Consider the following 21,191-nt stretch of genomic DNA (forward strand, 5'->3'; position numbering starts at 1 on the left):
GGGGTTAGCGAACTGGCTTGTACACAGCCATGTTTTTCATTGGAGTTCAGTTTCCCTAAAGTACTTGTCAGTTCTAGGAACTGCCATTTACTGTTTTGTTTTAAAGACAAACCGATCATTTATGATTCCAGGAAATAATTCCATAAGATTCAACACAAGTTTCTAATTTTAAAACTCTTGAATGGAAGGATATTTTAATGACTTGATAAAAATATGAAGTTTAAAGTAACATTACTTTGGGATTAGAGGCATTTCTGTTAGAGTCAGGAACATGGCAAAGAATATATTGTCTAATAATATCTTGGAAGTTCTAGCCAATGCAATAAGACATGAAACAAAAATAAACATAATTTTTCAGAAAGAAGACAATATTCTCATTTCTGTGGATGACAGGATAGCCTTTTATAAATGGAGAGGGAAGCCATTAAAACAAAAGTTTAGTAAAGAGACTAATTACAAAATCAGCACACAAAATTCAGTTTTTCTGTGTTTCACCAATGACCAATTTGAAAACATAGTGATTAAGAGAATGTATAGCAAAAAATACATCATTCCTGGGAATAACCTGAAATAACAAAAGGAGGCTAACGTTTCTTGGATAACATTAGTTGAGGGTTTTTAAGAGGGATTTTTTTTGTAGAATACTGTGCTTTTACTTAGAATAAGATTTAGCTATTTAAGGTGAGTACAGGCATACCTTATTTTATTGCACTTCACTTTATTGCCCTTCACAGATGTTGCGTTTTTTACAAATTGAAGGCAAGACCCTCCACCAGCAAAAAGATTACAGCTCACTTTACTGTGGTAGTCTGGAACTGAACCTGGAATATCTCCAAGGTATACCTGTATTTAAATACTTAGCTTTTCTTAAGACTATACGTTTTACTGATAAATCTGGTTTTATTTACAAATATAAGAATGTTTATATAACATTCTTCATCTGCAAAGCCACAGTTTAACAGATTAAGTTCTCCTAAACAATGAGCTTTTTTTACAAAGATAAATTCCCTTAAATGTTTTAACTGCATTTAAAGTTTTATATGCTTAGTCTCTTCAATACTTCAAATTTCTAAAACAGTGAACTTATAAACCTAGTAGTAAAATCTCTTCAAGGACTTAAGTCTTGTAAGTCAAATAAGTGTGTAAATGAAGTCAGGTTCTTTTAAATGTACACTTTGAAACTTATTTCAAATTAAAATTGTAAGTCTGACGTTATTCATTAATGACTGATTCTCTTAAATGTTTCACATGACTTAGTAACAAGCAGTATCAGTTATGATGATTATAAAAATGAAAAATCTGTTAATATTCTATAGGCTTGATTTACTTTATTCTCTTGTGTTATATCTATAACTTCTCAGGCCCGCAAAGTCACTTAAACAACTAAGAGAAGCAGTTTTACCATCTAGGTGGACTGAAGTTACAGTGTCTGAAATTTGGGCCAGGATAAGGTTACATTTTTAAATTAGTGCCTCAGTAGGGACAGGACCTGGTTGCCACTTCTAGGATGACCTTCCTGCATCCCATCAGTTAACTTGCAGATCTCTTATAATGAGACCTTGCCTGCTCTTGTCAATAGGGGACTTTTAAGCCTTCGACCTTCAGCTGAAATTTATTTTCACAACCCAGTGCATCACAATGTCCTGGGGCAGTGGTCGGCAAACTCATTAGTCAACAGAGCCAAATATCAACAGTACAACGATTGAAATTTCTTTTGAGAGCCAAATTTTTTAAACTTACTCTTCTTCTAACGCCACTTCTTCAAAATAGACTCGCCCAGGCCATGGTTTTTTGTGGAAGAGCCACACTCAAGGGGCCAAAGAGCTGCATGTGGCTTGCGAGCTGCAGTTTGCCAACCACGGTCCTGGGGGCCTTGGTTTCTTTTAGAGGAATTTCAGAATCTTAGTGCACAATGGTCTTTTTGCACCACCAACCTGTTTTGCTGCTAATCACTTTGTTGCCTAGTTAGAATTATATTAACTCTTTTAGATATTTTACTTCCTTGTCTGGTTTTTATAGATCACAGTTTTATGGTCATAATAGAAAGAATGAATATTGCATTTACTATATAAACATCCATACACATATATGGATATATATATATATATATGTATATATATATCCATATATGTGTATGGATGTTTATGTATACTGTGTATAAACCTTTCTGAATTCATATTTATAATTCATTCACAGTCAAAATGCAGTGAGCTTTTTTGAGGGAAACGTATCAAAATGATTCTAAAATTGATCTGAAATAATGAACAGGCTGGAATAGCCAAGTATTACTTTATTTTTTATATATTTTAAAACAAGTTTTAATTATTGATTTTAGAGAGAGGAAGGGAAGGACCGAGGAAAAGAGGGGGTGGGGGAGAGAGAGAGAGAGAGACAGACAGACATTGAATTGTTCCACCCATTCATGCATCCATTGGTTGACTTTTATGTGCCCTGACCAGGGATCAAACTCACAACCTTGGCGCATCGGAATGATGCTCCAACCAACTGAGCTATCCACCTAGAGCAGCCAAGTATACTTTTAAAAGAATAATAATAAAGATGAATTTAAAATTCAAGATGTAACAGAAATAGACCTTAAGATATCCAAATTGTTGTATAAGATATATACCAGATCAGCAGGGAAAAGAGGATTATTTAGTGATTGATGCTGGGAAGAAACCAAGGTTAAGCCTCACCTTTCACCTTATAGCATAGTAAATTCAACTTGGGTTAGAGTTCATTGTGAAAATTGTATCTGTGAAAGATAAGTAAAGTCTAATATAAGAATTCCTGGTTGAAGAAGGACATTCTAGGGACAAAAGAAATGGGAGAAGCCATAGGGAAAAGAGCCTCGTTTTAACTGCATAAAAAGTTTAAATTTCCTTCATCATACTTCACTCTAAGCAAAGTTAAACATAAATAACAATGAAGAAAAAGTATGAGAGATATGACAGACACTATATATATGTGTCACACACACACGCACACACATACATATATACACCCATATATACATATCCATATATAATACATGTTACATATCAAGGATACATCAAAAGCCCTTACAAATCAATAAAAGAGCTTTAATTTTTTAGACCATTCCCTTAATGCTGGACATTCAGATTTAGGTTGCTTGTATTATTTTTCCTAAACACAAGGCTGCAATGACTGTCCATACAGATGTGGTAAGAAGTTCACACTTGAATGTGAATCTTAAAAAGCAGGACACAAATTATACATGAAGCACAATATATGTGTGTGTGTCTGGTATATTTGCTTATTTATATTTTGTAAACCCTTGAAATTCTGGAGTTTACAATATGTATACCCTGACCATTTCCAAGTAACTTTGAAAGTCTTTGGCATGTGATAATTTGGCACTTTGCCAACACCTGAGAGTGGGTGGTGAGAAGCTGGTGTCTTACTAATATTTTTAAATTCCAGCTTTTAAAAAATATGTTTTTATTGATTTCAGAGAGGAAGGGAGAGAGAGAGAAACATTGATGAGAGAGAGAAGCATTGATTGGCTGCCTCCTGCATGCCCCACACTGGGGATCGAGCCTGCAACCTGGGCCATGCACCCTGACCAGGAATTGAACTGTGACCTCCAGGTTCATAGGTTGATGCTGAGCCACTGAGCCACACCAGAAGCTGGTGTCTTAGGAAGTGAGCCTAGTCACACCACTCTTGAGACGTTGGTGGTTTTTTTTTACTTATTCCAGGATAGGCATTACTCTGAGCTAATGAAAACTTTGCCATTGTGAAGAATGGCTCTAAATGAAAGTAAACTGCGGGTAATGAAAATAAAGAGGTCTTACGAGGACAAATATGTGATACCTTAATCAATAAAGAAATTAAAAAAAAAAAAAAAAGAAAATAAAGAGGTCTTACAAAAGAGGTTATTCTTAGCCAGAAAACAAGTGTTGGAGAGCCCTGGCCAGTTTGGCTATCGGTTGGATTCTGGTCAAGGGCTCATTCCCTGGTTGCAGGCTCGATCCCTGGGCCCTGGTCAGGGCATGTGCGGGAGGCAACCAATTGATCTCTCTCACATCAATGTTTGTCTCTGTCTTTCCCCCTCCCTTCCATTCTCTCTAAAAAATCAATGGAAAAATATCCTTGGTGAAGATTAACAACAAAAAATGTTGGGTAAATAAAAATATCTCTAGGGTTCTCTGCAATTATGAGGACTCTTTAAGGCTCTCTCTGATGTCAAGGATTTAGTGAATATACATAGAAAAAAGACTGGAAGAAAGTATGCTAAAGAAATATCTGAATAAGGGTATATTAAAAAATTTCATTTATATATGAAATTTTCATATATATGAAAAAATTTTGTATTTGATAGTATTTAAACAGAAAAAAAAGCAATAAATGGTAATTAAGATAAATTGAACAATGGATTCTTCTTGACAATGAAATTCTTTTAAACTTAAATCTGTATAACTGAACAGGAAAAATCTTGGTTTGACCTGGCCTTTCTTTTCATTGTTAACAGAAGCCATGCAGTGACATCCGCTAAGACTTGTTGATAGCCATGTCGGAGCCCCACAGGGTCCAGTTCACCTCTCTCCCAGGTTCTCTGAATCCTGTGTTTTTGAAGAAGTCCCGGAAGGAGGAAGTTGGGGGAGCAGAGCAGCATCAGGACTCTGAGCCAGCTGCAGCAGCTGTTCGGATTACACTCACCCTCTTTGAGCCAGATCACAAACGCTGCCCGGAATTCTTCTACCCAGAGCTTGTGAAGAATATACGAGGGAAAGTGAAAGGCCTTCAAACTGGAGACAAGGTATACCCCAGTGGTCCCAGGCTCACTCTGCAGATCTAATGCTCAGGGCAGCATGTGCAAATAGTACTTCCAGAAGGTGAAAGCAAGACTAGGGAGGCTTTGGCTGCCCGAGATCATGGTACCCATCCCAAAGCAAGCACCAGGGCAGTTTTGCCCCTGGGCATGACGGGATAGAATTCTTTCTAGAACCATTCTCCTCATTTATGCTAGAGGAAATGTAAGGCACGTCCAAAGCTAATTTTAATTATGGCTAAATAATATAAATAAAAGGAACAAACAAATATTTTCATGCCATGGCTCTAAATATTACATATATGTAAATGTGACCAGTCCCTGGCTGTTCCATTGCTGGATTTCATGCTGGACATTTTTCTTTTCCAAGGGATTCTCACTCTGCCTCATGTAAAGCAGACAAGAAAAGACACGCACTGCTCATCTCTTCTCAACACAGTAATATTCTGGATAGTTACTTAGAAGGATAGAAACCTATTTTTCTGTGTTTTTTTTCTTCCTTGTTTTATTTATTTGCTGGGGGGGCTTTTGAGAATCAGTTTGATTTTTCAAGTGTTTTTTAAAAGATCTATAGTAAGCCCTCAATTTTGCAAACCTGGATTTAATGGATTTAGGATTTAACGGACCAAATTTCTGTTCTTTATGTCATATATGAAAATGAACACCCTGTTAATTTTAAAATGCTTTAACCAAGATTTGCTTATAATTAAGTTATCAGTTTAGTTTTTTTATTAATTCACTGTTACTTTATTTAAAAAAAATACATTTTTATTGCTTTTGAGAGGAAGGGAGAGGAGAGAGAAATAGAAACATCAATGATGAGAGAGAATCGTTGATTGGCTGCCTCCTGCACGACCCACACTGGGGATCGAGCCCACAACCTGGGCATGTGCCCTGACTGGGAATTGAACCATGACCTCCAGGTTCATAGGTTGATGCTCAATCACTGAGCCACGCTGGCTGGGCAATTCACTGTTATTTATAACAAATTTTAGCGAATATGTTGTCTGTTGGAAAAAACACTGTAGTAATTTTGCCGACATAAATATTACATATCTACAACTATAGTCTACATATTTAAATCCAAGAGTCACTGCTTTTAAACAGTGCTGGGTGAATGATTAGCAAATGATCACACCACATCTCTCTTGGTAATTGGTTGTGTTGTCTCATGGCATGACTTTCTGCAGCAGTTTTGACACGTGCTGCTGATATTCCCACGTGGGATAAGCCACGCCCCTGCTGTGTGCATTTGTTTTCTCTTGGTGAATGGTGAATGCGCTCATTTACTAGACCTATTTGGTACAAATGTAAAATTACTGTGATATATATAGAAAGCCTTTCTGTGAAATTAAACTTTTCATACATAATTTTAATTACACAAACATGTCTATATAAGTAAAACAGGTAAACTAACTAACTTGTCAATTTTTTAACATATGCATTCAGAAAACCTAATTTGTTATATAATGGACTTTTCGGCTTTAACAGACACTCCCTCACCTGAATTAGTCTGTTATATCAAGGTTTTACTGTATTTATTTTCTTGGCAGATTTGTTTTACTTTTTAGTATGGAACTTCTCAAACATGCATAAACTAGAGAGAATTATATAATAAGCCCCCTGTACCCATCACCCAGTTTCAACTATTACTGATGTTTTGGTAACTCATTAACATTGTAAAAAATTTTTATAAACTTATTAATTGAACTAGAGGCCCAGTGCACAAAACTCATGCATGGGTAGGGTCCTTAGGCCTGGCAGGCAATCAGGTCCGATCGGGGCCTTCCAGCTGCTGGCCGAGGTCTCCCTTCCAGGCTGCCAGCTGCCGGCTGGGGCTTCCCTTCTCCGGCTGCCGGCTGCCAACCGAGGCCTTCCTTCGTTCTGCGCCACCCCCTGATGGTCAGCGCACGTCATAGTGAGCAATTGGTCTCCAGGTCAAACTCCCGCAGGGACAATTTGCATGTTAGGCTTTGATATATGTAGATTATGCACTTAAGAAAAATGCACATACGCCAGGCCAGTGTGGTAGCACCAAGAGGGAGGCATGCAGGAGTCAGTCAATTGATGTTTTTATCTCTTTCCCTCTCCTCCCTCTCCCTTTCTCTCTCTAAAAACCAATAACATACTGTTTTTAAAAAGAAAAGTGCACCTGATAAATGCACAGCTTAATGGATTTCCACAAACTTAACAAATGTAACCTGTGCCTAGATCACAAAACAAAACATTTTCTAGGACACCAGAAACCCAACATGATCTCAGACACTCTGTGAGCCAGGTACTAGCCTAATTCCCATCTGACTAAGAGCTACTCTAGAGAAATGCTACAGTGTGAGACCCAACCAACCTACCCGCAGTGCCTCACATAGTGCACAGGTATATAGTAGATGCTTACAAATGCTCTTTACCTAGCTCCTGCTCATACTGTATAATTCCATCTTTATAAAATACAAAAACAGGCAAAGCTAATCAAAGCTGTTGGAAATCAGAGTAGTCATTACCCTTGAAGATGGGGTAGTATTTTGGGAAGGCAGTATAGGAGGAGAGGTTTCTAGACATTTCCACATTCTTTTAGTGTAGTATCACCTAATCACTGATATGGAAGCAAATGTAGAGCTTGGAGAGAACAGAATGCAGTTATAAACAAATGCATGAAGATACAGAAAATGCATGCAGCAGGACTAGTATATGTGCTAAATGGACGAATGGACCCCTAAAATTTATCCTTAGAATATTTGGAGTGAGTATTGAGGTTGGGAGGAAAGAGATTACTGATCCTTCAAGATAGGTGTCCAAAGAAAGGGACTGCCGTGAACCTAGGTTTGATTTTCAGTAGAACTGAGAGAAGAGCAAATTTATACCCTTCTTCTGACCAAAAAGCACAATAACTCTTAAGAACTTGTGCTACATTCAGTGAATTCTTAACCTTTATGAGCCACTGACTGCTTTGGAAGTGAATCTGTCCTTACAGTAATGTTTTTAAGTATATAAAGTAATTTTTAGGTTGACAAAAGAAACCAACTATATTAAAACACATGTCTGTATAGGTTGAGCATCCCTGACTGAAGGTCCTTTGCCATATTTGGAGCTCTGCAGGACCTAGTGATGTGGTGGGTAATTGTAGGCATTTCGTTTTGATGAATTACATGAATGGAAGTTTTTCTTTCTTAAACAACTAAGGTAAACACTGATGGGAAGTAGCATGTATTCTACCTTGTCTTTTCTGAAAAACAGTTGTTACTGGTATGCAGTTCATAGGCGTTGAGTAGTCAGTGAATGTATTATGAATATATGGTGGGAATTTTTATTTTGTGAAATTGTCTCTTTACAGAAGAAAGATCTCTCGGATCCTTTTAACGATGAAGAAAAGGAAAGGCATAAAGTGGAGGCCCTTGCCCGGAAATTTGAAGAAAAATATGTAAGATTTCTCTTTGTGAGGTTTCTAGACATTTCCACATTCTTTTAGTGGAGTATCATCTAATCAACACTGATGTAGAAACAAGTGTAGAGCTTGGAGGGAACAGAATGCAGTTATAAACAAATGCATGAAGATACAGAAAATGCATGCGGCAGGACTAGTATATGCAGCTAAATGGACGAATGAACCCCTAGAATTTATCCTTAGAATAAATGTTACCCCTAGAATTGATACTTAGAATAAATATTTTGGTAAAAGGCATATGAAGCCATTTAGTCTCTTCTGTGTTAGGCCATTTTATGCAGATACAAATCTATCCTATTTTAAAAGATCTTTATGGAAGGAGATTTGGGAAGAGGGAGTGTGACTGTTGAGTGCTTTATACCCTTTTGTCACTAGCTGATGGAATTCAAGGCAACAATTAATTCTGTGACTTTAGACTTAAAAATTTGTTAAGAGGGTAGGTCTCGTTATGTATTCTTACCACAATTACAAGCCAAAAAAAAAAAAGCATATAACCTATTTTAAATTTTAGGGTGGAAAAAAACGTAGAAAAGACCGAATACAGGACTTGATTGATATGGGGTATGGTTATGATGAATCCGATTCCTTCATCGATAACTCTGAGGCGGTAAGTACTTAATGAAAATGCCACATAGGAATGACCACATCATTGCTCCTACTGGTAATGGCCCAGAAGCTAGGGGATGGGTCAGAGTGGGCCTGCCTTTAGCATGAGGAAGGAGCTGCACTGATGAGGGAGGAAGAGACACCCTTGATCTGGGCCTTGGTTTCTTCACTGAAAAGGATACAAGATCTGCCCAAAACACCTTCTAGCTCAGACATTGATGACTGACCAGAAGCATGAGTAGGCATTTGGTCTAAATTGTGATAGGGAAACATATGCTCTTCATCTTTGGACTGTAGTAGCAGCAATTGCAGCTGACTTATTTGTTTTTCCCCTTTCAGTATGATGAGCTTGTTCCTGCTTCTTTGACTACAAAGTATGGAGGATTTTACATTAACTCAGGAACCCTGCAGTTTCGACAAGCATCAGAATCTGAGGATGACTTTATTAAAGAAAAGAAGAAAAAATCTCCAAAGGTTAGAACATTGCTTGCTTTTGAATTTCAGAAGTGCTTTTTTTAAAACAAATGTTGTGAGGTCAGTGGGTGACTTGCTAGAATATGTGCTGTTTTAGGAAAGCTTAGGAGTTTGGCAGAAAGGCATGAGCTGTGCCAAGGTTGATAGTTCATTTCTCACACCTGTGCTGTGGTGAGATGCTGTGAGTCCCAGCAGGCTTGGCTTGGCAAGGATTTCTTAAGGTTGTCTCAGAGTGAGGATGAGGGCAGTGAAGGGTGGGGGGAGTTTGCATCAGTATTGCTGTGTCTCTTCTGTGAACATGTAGAGGTCTTCAGTTCCTAGGGGTGTCATCCAGTAGAAACAAGTTAGCCTTAAGATAAGTTTATTTTGAAATCTATCACTGCCTGTAAGTTTAGAATGAGAGGCAGGGCCCACATAGAGCCCATTTCAAACTAGAAAGGTTTCTGGCTCTACAAAGGCCACTGTTGTCTCAGCCCCAGGTACTTCTAGGAGACACTGTTGGTGGAAATGCTGTATTGACCAGCCACTGGTCTGTGGTCCAGGAACTGATCTGAAAGCTTTTGTTCATAAAAGAACAAAGTAGGATAGTTCTCAGGATATGCCCTGGACAGAGCAAGGCCAGTATTCTGTCGTGTACTTGCTTCCTGAGTGAGGGAGCCATGTAACTGTGCCTTGTCTTTAATTCCCAGAAGCGGAAGTTGAAGGAAGGTGGTGAAAAGATAAAGAAGAAGAAAAAAGATGACACTTATGACAAGGAGAAGAAATCGAAAAAGTCCAAGTTTTCCAAAGCCGGGTGAGAGGCAGCAGCTTCTTTGCTAGGATAAAATATGAACTATTAGGGCAGGACACCTGGGAGCTGACTTGTGCTCCTCCTCTCAGCTTCAGATGAGGCAGCTGGGCCTGGCCTTCCATTCCCCCTCACACCTCTCACAGTGCTCTCACATCTCTTTGTGTCAGACATCCAGAGTTCTCTCTGTCTCACTGTCAGTATTGGCAGCGGTTTCGGTCACTGTATGATTGCTGCTGTCTCTTGTTCTCTTGGGCACATCTCCTCTGCCCCAGTTTTCCTTCTATCTCTGCTGTTTCCCTTTGTCTTCTCTGGTTCTGCTTTCTTTGCCTCACTCAGTCTCACCCCAGCTGCCCTTCAAGTTGCTGCTGCTCCTGTTTTCTCCCTTTAAATACATTCCTTGCTCATCCCCTTTTTGCATCCTTTTATTTCAGCCTGGCAGTGATTTTTAAAAGCCACTGGGTGTGTAGCACTTTGTGACACGGTTTTGCTAACCTATATTAAATCTCAAGCTTTGGTCCCAGTAAGAAGGAGGTTCATGTGCCAAGAGGAGGGAGGAGGTATAACAGGGTGGACTTGTGACTTAGGTTCCTAGGGACCATTGTGCTGGGAACAGGGGTGAAGTTCCTCTGTGAATTTCCCTTTTGAGGTGTACTGCAGCCTTAGTAACCAGTTTCCTCCTTACTTGCAGCTTCACAGCCCTCAATGCCAGTAAAGAGAAGAAAAAAAAGAAATATTCTGGGGCTTTGAGTGTTAAAGAGATGCTAAAGAAATTTCAGAAGGAGAAAGAGGCTCAGAGAAAGAGGGACGAAGAGCATAAGTCTGTAGCGGTCTCGTCAGCAGAAGCTCAGGGCCTACGGGAATTGGAGGGCACCTCTGACCCCTTGCTGTCGCTCTTCGGCTCCACTTCTGACAATGACTTGCTTCAGGCAGCCACTGCCATGGACTCACTGACTGATTTGGACTTGGAGCATCTGCTCAGTGAGTCTCCAGAAGGAAGCCCCTTCCGCGATATGGATGATGAAAGCGATTCCCTTGGGGTGGGACTGGACCAGGAATTCAGGCAGCCCTCTTCCCTCCCTGAAGGCCTGCCTGCACCCCTGGAGAAGCGCGTTAAGGAGCTGGCTCAGGTATGGTGACACAGAGTGGCCAGGCTTTCCTGGAAGCAGTATGGGCAGATTGACACTGGTTCTGCACCGCTTGAAGCTTGCTGCCCAGAGCAACTCTTAGTGAATTGGCAATTTTACTGTAATCTTTTCCAGGCTCTCTTCTCATCCCAAGTGAGGAAACAGTGTAAGCTTTGCTTGTCAGATGTCATTTTTAGACCTTTTTGGTTCTTTAACTCTTAGAAAATTTACTTTCTTCTGGGGAGATTTTTCTATTTTCTGCCTGTAGGTTCCTTTCCCACAGAGTATCTTCCTTTTGTGTGATAGCCTGACACTAATGTTGGCAGCAAGCAGCTAAGTCAGAGATCCACCTTTTTATTAGTAATTGGTTGAAGATTTTGGAAATTCACAAAAGTTTGCAGACGTGTTACACATAGAGTATATACTTAATTGTCACTGAGTTTCAGTTCCTCCCTAGACTTGCATGTCATCAATGTTAGGTACTGATTACAGAATGTCTAAATGGTGATAAATAAAAAGGAGCAGAACCCGAAATGCTATTCATGCTCTTTTAAAAACAGCGACAACTGTCAGAACGAGTAGCCATTGCTGTTTTCCCCTGGTGATTGGGAATTGGTCCCTAGAGTGCTAAGAACTGTCAATTCAGTAACCTATAAACCAAGCATGGGTTGTTAGTCATGATGACATTGACCCTTCAGTTAAAATAACCTTTCATCTTGGGCATCATGGCTTGTCATGTAGCTCCTGTGGCATTTATACTCCATAGCTGTAAGGTTTTTATTTTATTTTATATAGCTATAAGTTTTAAACGAGTGATTCTCATAATGTTCCAGAATCACTATAGGTATAATATCCCTTGTGTTTTAGGGCAGGGTAAATGTTAACTAGTGCTACCAATGATTTTCTCACTTCCAAAAAATATTTGAATACAATATACGAAGTAAATTAAACTATTTATTTTTATTAGTTTGTGTGAGGTGTTCTATTTGAATGTAATGATTTAAATGAATTGTACCACACCAGAAATTCAGAGTATATCTTAATAGGACATTAAGTTGGAAGTAGTTGAATCTGAACTTGGCATGTTTGAGCATACTGTCCTATATTTACTCTCAGAATTTATGTCAAAGAACTATTACTCCTTGTTCTTTTCAATCCTCCGGTTTGTAATCAAATTGTTTTGTAGCATCTGAAAGTCATGTTAAGTAAGTTGAATAAGGTATGTGTGGCAGTAGCTAGTCGTTTTTTAGAGAAAAGTCAAAGCAATTCTTGGATGTGTCCTGACTTCCACCACAGGTTGTATTCTAGTCTAATGACTTATACTCATTATTTCCCTTTCTTTGGAAAGATGGACAAATTTAGTGGAAACAAAGTGACATAACATGAAACAGCATTGGGCTGTGATTCAAGAAAGCCTCACTTTCTGGAGTGCCCTGGATGGACACTGAGCAAGCTGTCCTTCCTCAGTGACTGCCAAGTCTCAGTTTTCTCTTGGGCACAATGGAGAGAGAGTTCAGGATTCCATAGGTAAGGTAGGCTTGGGTTCTGGTGGGGCAGTGGTGACCAGGAGAGTTTGATGTACTGGCTTGAAAATATAATGTTCAAATGTGAAATTGATACGTTAGTCATTTTCTGACGCTTCTATAACAGCATTAAAGAAACTTTGGGAAATGAGGTGGAAAGTGGGAATTACCCATCATCCTGACAATCTGAAAACTTTAATTTACATATTCTTTTCTAGCCTCTTTGTGTATATGTTTTTATGTAGTTGTAATTATAGTTGTGAATAATTGTTTCCTGCTTTCTTCACTTAATAAATATGATAAAGCCCTCATCACTTTTAATGGTTGCATGAAAAAGAAGGCTTATTTTAGAAAGTTACTTAATGCCACTTCTAAGGATCCCCAGGTACTTTGTTCCTACAGGGTCCTGCACTTGGGACACTTGGAGTCTCCAGACCATGTGCATGAGTGCTCTAGACCCAGACCCTCCTGAGAATCTTCTGGGAAAGATAGTCTTTCTAGGGAAAAATGCCTATGTACACAGGAATTGCATATAATTTCAAAAGCCATACATGGGTGTTTGGATCCTTAATAAGGAGCCCTATCCTAGATCTTGAACTGGATATTGCATTTTAAAAGCTTAAATTAAACTTGATGTATATAACTATAACATTAGCAATGTTATGTATTTCTCACTTTTTACTCCCTTCATTTTTCTTTTTTTCTTCTTGCTTTTATTTTAATAATAATTTGTTTAGATTTTAAATCTTGGCCTTAGATGATACATGTATCAGTTTCTACTGTTAACTAAAAAACTTATCTCAAACAGTGACTTCAAACAGCAATTAATTTCTCCTGACTCTATGGATGCCTGGGTGGTTCTTCTTTGTCCTACCTGGGTGCTCTCTTGTACCTGCACTCAGCTGGCAAGATGGCTGGGTGCTGGGACGGTGGGGCCTCTCTCCTCTGGTCTTCCTAGTCTTTTTTCAGTGCATGGCAGATTCAGGGCAATATTTTAAGAGGGTGATTGTAGAAGTCATAAGCCCCTTAAGATCTAGCCTTAGAAGTTGTATGTACCACATCACTTTTGCCACACTGTATTGGTAAAGTGAGTCACAAGTGCACACCAAATTGGAGGGTTGGGGAATTAGAGACCACCTCTCCCTGCGGCAGGAATGCATGTTCTGGGAGGGGTCCTGTTTGAGGTCTACCACGGAACATAAGCAGATTCTAATCTGATGTCATCCCTTATGGAAAATTTTTTTCTGTGGGAAACAAAAATTAGATTTAACTTCTAGCGAGAAGTGATACTTAAAACTTTGAAAAATATATTTGGAAGTTTAAGTATGCTAAAGAGGCCCTCTAAGAGGGTGACCTTGGAGAATGCTGCCCATACATTATTTACTGTTTTCTTCTCATACCCATTTTTAATTTCTTACTCCCTTGAACTGTACATTTTTATGGCCCCAGAGAATCCAGTGATTTCATTCAATGTGTCTTTTATTTTGGTTGTTGGAAAGCTCAGGTGTGTTGCCCCCTTAGGTTATTATCTTTAGTTTGGCAGCCTCTCAGCCTGGTTCATACAGATGACCCAGGTCTGTTTTGGTCCTCTTTAGTCAAGCATAAAATGGGAACAATACTAAGACTAGAAAAGAAGCAGAGACCCCATGTCACCCACCCTGCTGCTCTTACCTGCTTACTGTCCTACTGATTTAGAACCCCTGCATTGCAAATCCAGGGAGACATGGATTCAAGGAGGATAAGGTTGGAAAAAACTAACCAATCTGTTTGATCTTCTTTAAAAAAAATGATGACAAATTTCATTCTGTTCAGCAAAAACAGGTACGGTATATGAGGTTCTGAACTAGGTGCCGAACGGTTATAAGTAGCTTTTTTTACAATAAATAAAACAGCTTATTAAAAGGCTATTGGAACTATTGTAGATCAGCATAATCTGGCTGGCTTAACTTTACTTCCTATTTTTAAAAAATGTATTTTTTTTTTTTTATTGATTTCAGAGAGGAAGGGAGAGGGAGAAAAAGATAGAAACATCAGTATGACAGAGAATCATTGATCGGCTGCCTCCTGCATGCCCCACTCAGGGGATCAAGCCCACAACCTCTGACGGGGAATCGAACTGTGACCTCCTGGTTCATAGGTCAACGCTGAACCACTGAGCCATGCTGGGCAGGCTTACTTTCTGTTTAATCTTGGATTGATTCGTTCATTCAACTCCTTGGGCAAGGATGTCTCTTAAGGTTGAAGGACCTAACTTATTTCTGGAAGACTATCTGATGGATATCCAATTGCTACTTTAATTAGATTTATTTTAAAATGCAGCACCTGGCCTGGCCAGCGTGGCTGACTCGGTTGGGCATTGTCCCATGTACCAAAAGGTTGCCATTTGGTTCGATTCCAGGTCAGGGCACATGCCGGAGTTGCAGGCTCGATCCCCCATAGGGGGTGTGCAGGAGGCAGCTGATCGATGTTTTGCTCTCACATTGATATTTATCTCTCTCTTTCCCTTCCACTCTCTCTAAAAATCAGTAAAATAAAATTAAAAAAAATTTTAAAAATAAAAATGTAGCACTTGACTAATTATCTCCAATATAAAAACAGACCCTCAGAGATACAGTCTACACAATCCAAAAGGCATCAGGAAAAAAAATCTTTAATGATGGGTCTGATAAACAGTGGGGCATTTGAAATACATGTTGAAGTAATTAGGTTGAATACTATGAAGATGCTTCTGGATCTTACAACTAGTAGTGTATAAGCTTAAGCAAAAGAATGGCTTGGTTTTATTTTCTCACAAACTAAAATCATAATTGCAGTACATTAAAAGTGCCAAGTTAGAATTCCAAATCCTTCTGAAAGTATAAGAAATTGGCAGATGAATGGGTTAAAAGTCACACCGTTTCTTTCTTCCATTCCATCCATCCATTTGATTCCTTTCATCTCAGGCTTCTGTGCTATCCTCTAGCCAAGATATCTTGCAGAAGTTACAAGTTATATTTGGTTGTTTGATACTGAGTTTTTCTTCCTCTAATTTGCATTCTTTAAATCAATGCTATCCATTTGTTCATCTATCCACTCAGTTGGCATTTACTATGCATTTATTATATGATAGGTAGTTGTGGGAAATATATTGATGAATAAGATTCAGTTCTTGTTCTCCATGAGCTTATATAAATGGACCAGGAGACATGTAAAAATAACGGTTGGACAAAACAATGAAATAAGCCATGTGATTTTTTTTTTTTCCTGGTCTTTTTTTGTTTGTTAGCCCTGTGATGTGTTGATGGCCAAGTAGATGGTTAGGTGATTCAACAATAAAGATTAAAAGAAAAGAAAGAGTGGAAGGATTTAAGAAAAATAGACTGCTGTTGTTAGAATTGGGAAACATAAGAGGGAGAGCAGAAACTAGTGGGTTTGGTTTTTGCAAGTTGGGTTTGCATACCAGAAGGTCATCCATTTATAGATATAATTGGAAATTACTTAGAAGTAATTGGAAATTCTGATTAGGGCTTAGAAAAAAAGGTTTATGGTAGAGGTTTAGATTAGAGAGACCTAATTTGTGCATTTGTGTTGTTTTGAAGCTGTGAAGGGGAAGGTGTTATTGGGAGAAGTGAGTTCTAAGTAGAACTTTGGGGGTCCATCTGTAATGAAAGAATTAGTGGAAGAGACAGATGGAGTAGTCAGAGGTAGGACAAGGACCTAGTGAGGAAGACAAGTGGGATGAGATGAAAGGAGAGGATAGTTATTGGTGCCTGCTGTTTCAGAGGGCTTGATCAGGATTGATCATTTCATTTTAGGTAGTCACTTTATTGCCTTTGTTTGCCATCATTATTATATTGTATACCATGCCTGAAGTTTTACTTTGCCAAAAACCTTTGGACCACTCTTGGATTTAGATCAGTGACTCTCAATCCTCTCTGTACCTTAGAGTCACCAGAGTTACTTTTTTTTTTTCTTTATTGATTAAGGTATTACATATGTGTCCTTATCCCCCCATTATCCCCCGCCCCATACCCCTCCACTCATGCCCTCACCCCCTTGTTGTCTTTGTCCATTGGTTAGGCTTATATGCATGCATACAAGTCCTTTAGTTGATTTCTCCCCCTTACTGCCACTCGCCCCTACCTCCCTCTGAGGTTTGATGGTCTAATCCAGTGGTCTGCAAACCACGGCTCGCGAGCCACATGTGGCTCTTTGGCCTCTTCCACAAAATACCACGTGCGGGTGCGTACATATAGTGTGAGGGAAACTTCGTGGCCTGTGCGCAGAAGTCGGTTTTCGGCTCTCAAAAGAAATTTCAATCGTTGTACTGTTGATATTTGGTTCTGTTGACTAATGAGTGTGCCGACCACTGGTCTAATCGATGTTTCTCTGTCTCTGGATCTGTTTTTGTTCATCAGAGTACTGATACTTGGGCTTTTTTTAAAGAATACAAATTCATGAGCCTCATTCCTAGAGATTCTGATGTGATTGGTCCAGGGTGGGTAAAGCTGCCAGGTGATTCCAATGCGCAGTCAAGTATGAGAACCACTGGTTAACTTTGGCAGTTAGCTTTCCTCACTTGTGCTTTGAGGGCTGTGGCTGCTTGCTGTGGTTGCTTCAGGGGTTTCCAAGCTTGCCATCCAGATGTTAACTGTGTTCTCATAGGAAGCAAAACACTGTATAGTAACCTGCTCTATCTTGTGTTTATAGGTAGTAAGGTATGTTAGTAATTCCAATGATCTGGGTAATGGAGTTTCTGATATACTGTAAGTAGATTATGAATTTTCAGAGAATTATAATGTCCTTAAATGCTAATGCAGCACATTATTATTATTATTTTAGTAGATAAAGGTCTTCAAAGATTGCAGGTTTTAAAAAGTTCTTGATTGTTTTTGTACTGCAGATGTATGAAAATTCCAACTTGCAATTTAGATGATAGAGTGCTGGGAACAAAAGTTAGCTAGCTGGCCCTAGCTGGTATGGCTCAGTGGATAGAACATTGGGCTGCAGAGAAGGGTCCCGGGTTCGATTCTGGTCAAGGGCACATGCCCGAGTTGTGGGCTCGATTCCCCAGTATGGGGTGTGCAGAAGGCAGCCAATCAATGATTCTTTCTCATCGATGTTTCTCTCTCCCTCTCCCTTTCTCTCTGAAATCAATAAAAATACATATTTTTTAAAAGTTAGCTGACAAAATCAAATGCATAATGATTGCTTTGACTCTGATTTTCTTTTATGTGACTTTATTTCAAGTCCTGGGCAGAAGAGAGAGTCCATAGATGTTTCACCAGCATTTGAAAAGAGCTGGATATACTATTTCTAGAGCATATAGTGATCACAGGTGGGCATGGTGAGGACTTTATCGATAGGTGTTCTGTAGGGACTGACTGCTCTTGTGCCTGTGGGTGAATGTGAGGGCCCTGTGGGGAAAGTGCACTAATGGATGTTACTGTCTGCTATGAACCAGGCTGCCAGAGCTGCTGAGGGAGAGAGCAGACAGAAGTTCTTCACCCAGGATATTAATGGCATCCTCTTAGAGTGAGTATCTTTTGTTTCTTTACTGTTAGCATGCCTGGGTTTGAGCAGGCAAGGGGATTGGGAGTATGATTGAACTACATAAAGACCACTGATGAGATATTTAAAAGATTATTTTTGTTTTATCGTTCTTTTTAAATGGGGGGGGGGGGCATACAAAATATTTGTCTCTAGGAAATAATAGACCTTTTCTTGCTGTCACTTCTCCCAGGGCCAGTGTGCACCATCCTGTAATACTTCTCCCAAATGCCCAAACCTCTGAGATGCCACACTGTATGGATTGTGTTAAAAAGCAAAACAATGACAACAAAACAACCCTACACACATAAATCCAAACCAGATTCTTTGTAGGTGGCTCTACAGCTTTGCCGCTTCTCTCCTGGTTACATTTTGCACTATGTAGCAGAGGAAGCTTGCTGCTCAACAGCTGAGGATTTTTCACATGTAAGAACAGTTGTCAAGACTTAGGGATATTCTAGCAAAGTACCTTGCCTGGCCAGGTCAGGAAGCCTGGGATATGGAGAGCACCTGAGGATCAGCAGAGATAAGAGTTTTATGTCCACAATGCCTGTTAGAGTGTGCCAAATAGGGAGAGCTCAAGGGATCAAAGACTATTTGAAATAGTGTTTTATTTATCTAGATGGAGACACTGGAGGGATGAGAATTTCCCTGACTTCCTGATCAGGGATAGGACTGGGAACTGGAATAGTAAGGAAGTGCTTTTAGAAAGTATTGACCCCAAGTAACTCAGTTACTTTCCAGTTTGAAAGCTTTTCTGTCTTTTTCATTTATGAAATTTAATACTTCAGAGCTTTTTCTCTTGGGCTCTGATAATGTTTGGCTTGGTCTTGTCTTAGACCTGAGAGCCTTAGCCCACTTTACCCAGCCAGGTTCATCAGGTTTGGGAATTTTTGTTTGGTGACTGTTGGAGATCTGTTGCACTGGCCACTTGGTTGCATTGTGTGTTGAGATAAGATTTTACTTGCTCTTGGCTCTTAGCTTTCCTGTCCATGGTAGGGTGAACTAATGATGAAAGAATATGCCTGGCCTGTGACCCATTGATAACTATTCTGTTCTTCAGCATAGAGGTACAAACTCGGGAGCTGAGTAGCCAGGTTCGTTCTGGGGTATATGCCTACCTTGCTTCATTCCTGCCCTGCAGCAAGGACACCCTCGTCAAGCGTGCTCGAAAGCTTCACCTTTGTGAACAGGTGGGTGACTCTGCAGTGGAACATGTTGGCTTTGGGGCCCAGAGGAGGGGTGACTGAGTCTTCACAGATGTCACAGGTGCTACTGCACTGCCTCTGCGATTATTTCTGTAGTGGGTCCTCAGTATAAGAAGAGGTACATAAAACAGATTTATGATATGTCCTGCTCTCTTCAGGGGGGGCGTCTGAAGGAACCTCTCCAGAAGCTTAAGGAAGCCATTGGCAGGGCAATGCCAGAGCAGATGGCCAAGTACCAGGATGAATGCCAGGCGCATACACAAGCCAAGGTTGCTAAGTAAGTATGTCCCATCACTCTCATCAGCATTCCCACCTCCTTATCTTGGAGGTCCCAGGGGAAGGGGGACAAAAGGGAGGCAGTGGACACAGGAGGAAGTAGTTTTCCTGTGGTGACTTTAGGGTCCTGTTTAATTCTGTTCACCCGGTAGGATGCTGGAAGAGGAGAAAGACAAGGAGCAGAGAGAACGGATTTGTTCTGATGAGGAAGAAGATGAAGAAAAGGGCAGGAGGATAATGGGACCCCGGAAGAAATTTCAGTGGAATGATGAAATCAGGTGTGCCCAAACTGGGTCCTTGCCTCATTGGAGGGTTTGTGGGGCCAGTGTCTGAGCATGTTCCCGTATTTCTAATGAAGGTTAGAATCATTTACTTTAATCAGGGCTGGTGAAAGCACATGATTAAAACCTTGAAGAAGCATTTGGGGTGGTTTGAAGTTTCTGACTTCTGCCTACTCCTTAGGGAGCTGCTCTGCCATGTGGTGAAGATAAAACTGGAGAGCTATGATCTGGAAAAGAACAACAAAGTCCATTCCTGGGAAGATTATGTGAAGGTGTTTCTGGATGCTGAGGTCAGACCTCTCTGGCCTAAAGGCTGGATGCAGGCCAGGTGAGTGCCCATGAACAGCCATATGGTCAGTGTGACGATGAGGTGGAATATTCTTACAGTAAAGAAATATTTGAGTGCTTCTATTTTGCCAGGTCAATAGGGTTCCTTCTCTCAGGGACCCAGTGTCTGGTTTACTCAACTCTAATTTCACATGAGGAATTGGGGGGCATGAGGAATTGGGGATCCATGCCCTTCCCGTCTCAGTCTGCTCTTTCCTGTGTTGAGATGATGGCTCCTACTGGAAGCTAAGAGATGGAAACATCTTAATGTTCTGAACAGAAGTCTCATTTGCAAATAGCAGGGCTGACTGATTATTGGAGTTAAGTGCCAGACTTCTCATAGGCTGCTTTGTGTTATGTATCTTCCCATGAATAGGCTACATCTGCAATACCCAAAGTTAGCTGGAGCTAGTGTTCTTTTTTAAAAATGTTTTATTGTGGTAAAATATACTTAACATATAATTTATTATCTTAACCTTTTTTTAAATCCTCATCCGAGGATATTTTTTCCATTGATTTCTAGAGAAAGTGGAAGGGAGGGAGGAGAAAGGAAGGGAGGGAGGGAGAGAGAGAGAGAGAGAACATCCATGTAAGAGAGAGACATCAATCGGCTGCCTCCTGCACACACCCCTAACGGGGCTGGGGAACCTGCAACTGAGGTATGGACCTGGGAATTGAACCCATGACCCTTCATTCTGCATGCCAATGCTCTAACCACTGAACAAACCATCCAGGGCCCATCATAACCATTTTTAAGTGCACAGTTCAGTAGTACTACATACATTGACATTGTTGTGAGCCATCACTACCATCTAT

General features: G+C 39.9%; 1 protein-coding gene across 4 annotated transcripts in view; it reads left to right on the forward strand.

The window, feature by feature from the left end:
• The window catches only part of UBN1 (ubinuclein 1), a 40,822-nt gene that overhangs the window by 1,098 nt on the left and 18,533 nt on the right, over positions 1–21,191 (forward strand). For 2 of the 4 annotated variants that reach the window (XM_028145597.2, XM_028145599.2), the window contains exons 2-13: positions 735–837; positions 4,496–4,783; positions 8,127–8,213; positions 8,749–8,844; positions 9,183–9,317; positions 10,007–10,110; positions 10,796–11,234; positions 18,198–18,268; positions 19,347–19,476; positions 19,650–19,768; positions 19,920–20,045; positions 20,230–20,376. In XM_028145597.2, the coding sequence (XP_028001398.2) occupies positions 4,535–4,783; positions 8,127–8,213; positions 8,749–8,844; positions 9,183–9,317; positions 10,007–10,110; positions 10,796–11,234; positions 18,198–18,268; positions 19,347–19,476; positions 19,650–19,768; positions 19,920–20,045; positions 20,230–20,376 (1,703 nt within the window). In that variant the 5' untranslated portion in view covers positions 735–837; positions 4,496–4,534. The remainder of the gene's footprint in view (positions 1–734; positions 838–4,495; positions 4,784–8,126; positions 8,214–8,748; positions 8,845–9,182; positions 9,318–10,006; positions 10,111–10,795; positions 11,235–18,197; positions 18,269–19,346; positions 19,477–19,649; positions 19,769–19,919; positions 20,046–20,229; positions 20,377–21,191) is intronic. The other 2 variants (XM_054714696.1, XM_054714697.1) reach the window with 2 other exon arrangements.

Source organism: Eptesicus fuscus, chromosome 4 (genome assembly GCF_027574615.1).
Source record: "Eptesicus fuscus isolate TK198812 chromosome 4, DD_ASM_mEF_20220401, whole genome shotgun sequence".
NCBI classification, from domain to species: Eukaryota; Metazoa; Chordata; class Mammalia; order Chiroptera; family Vespertilionidae; genus Eptesicus; species Eptesicus fuscus.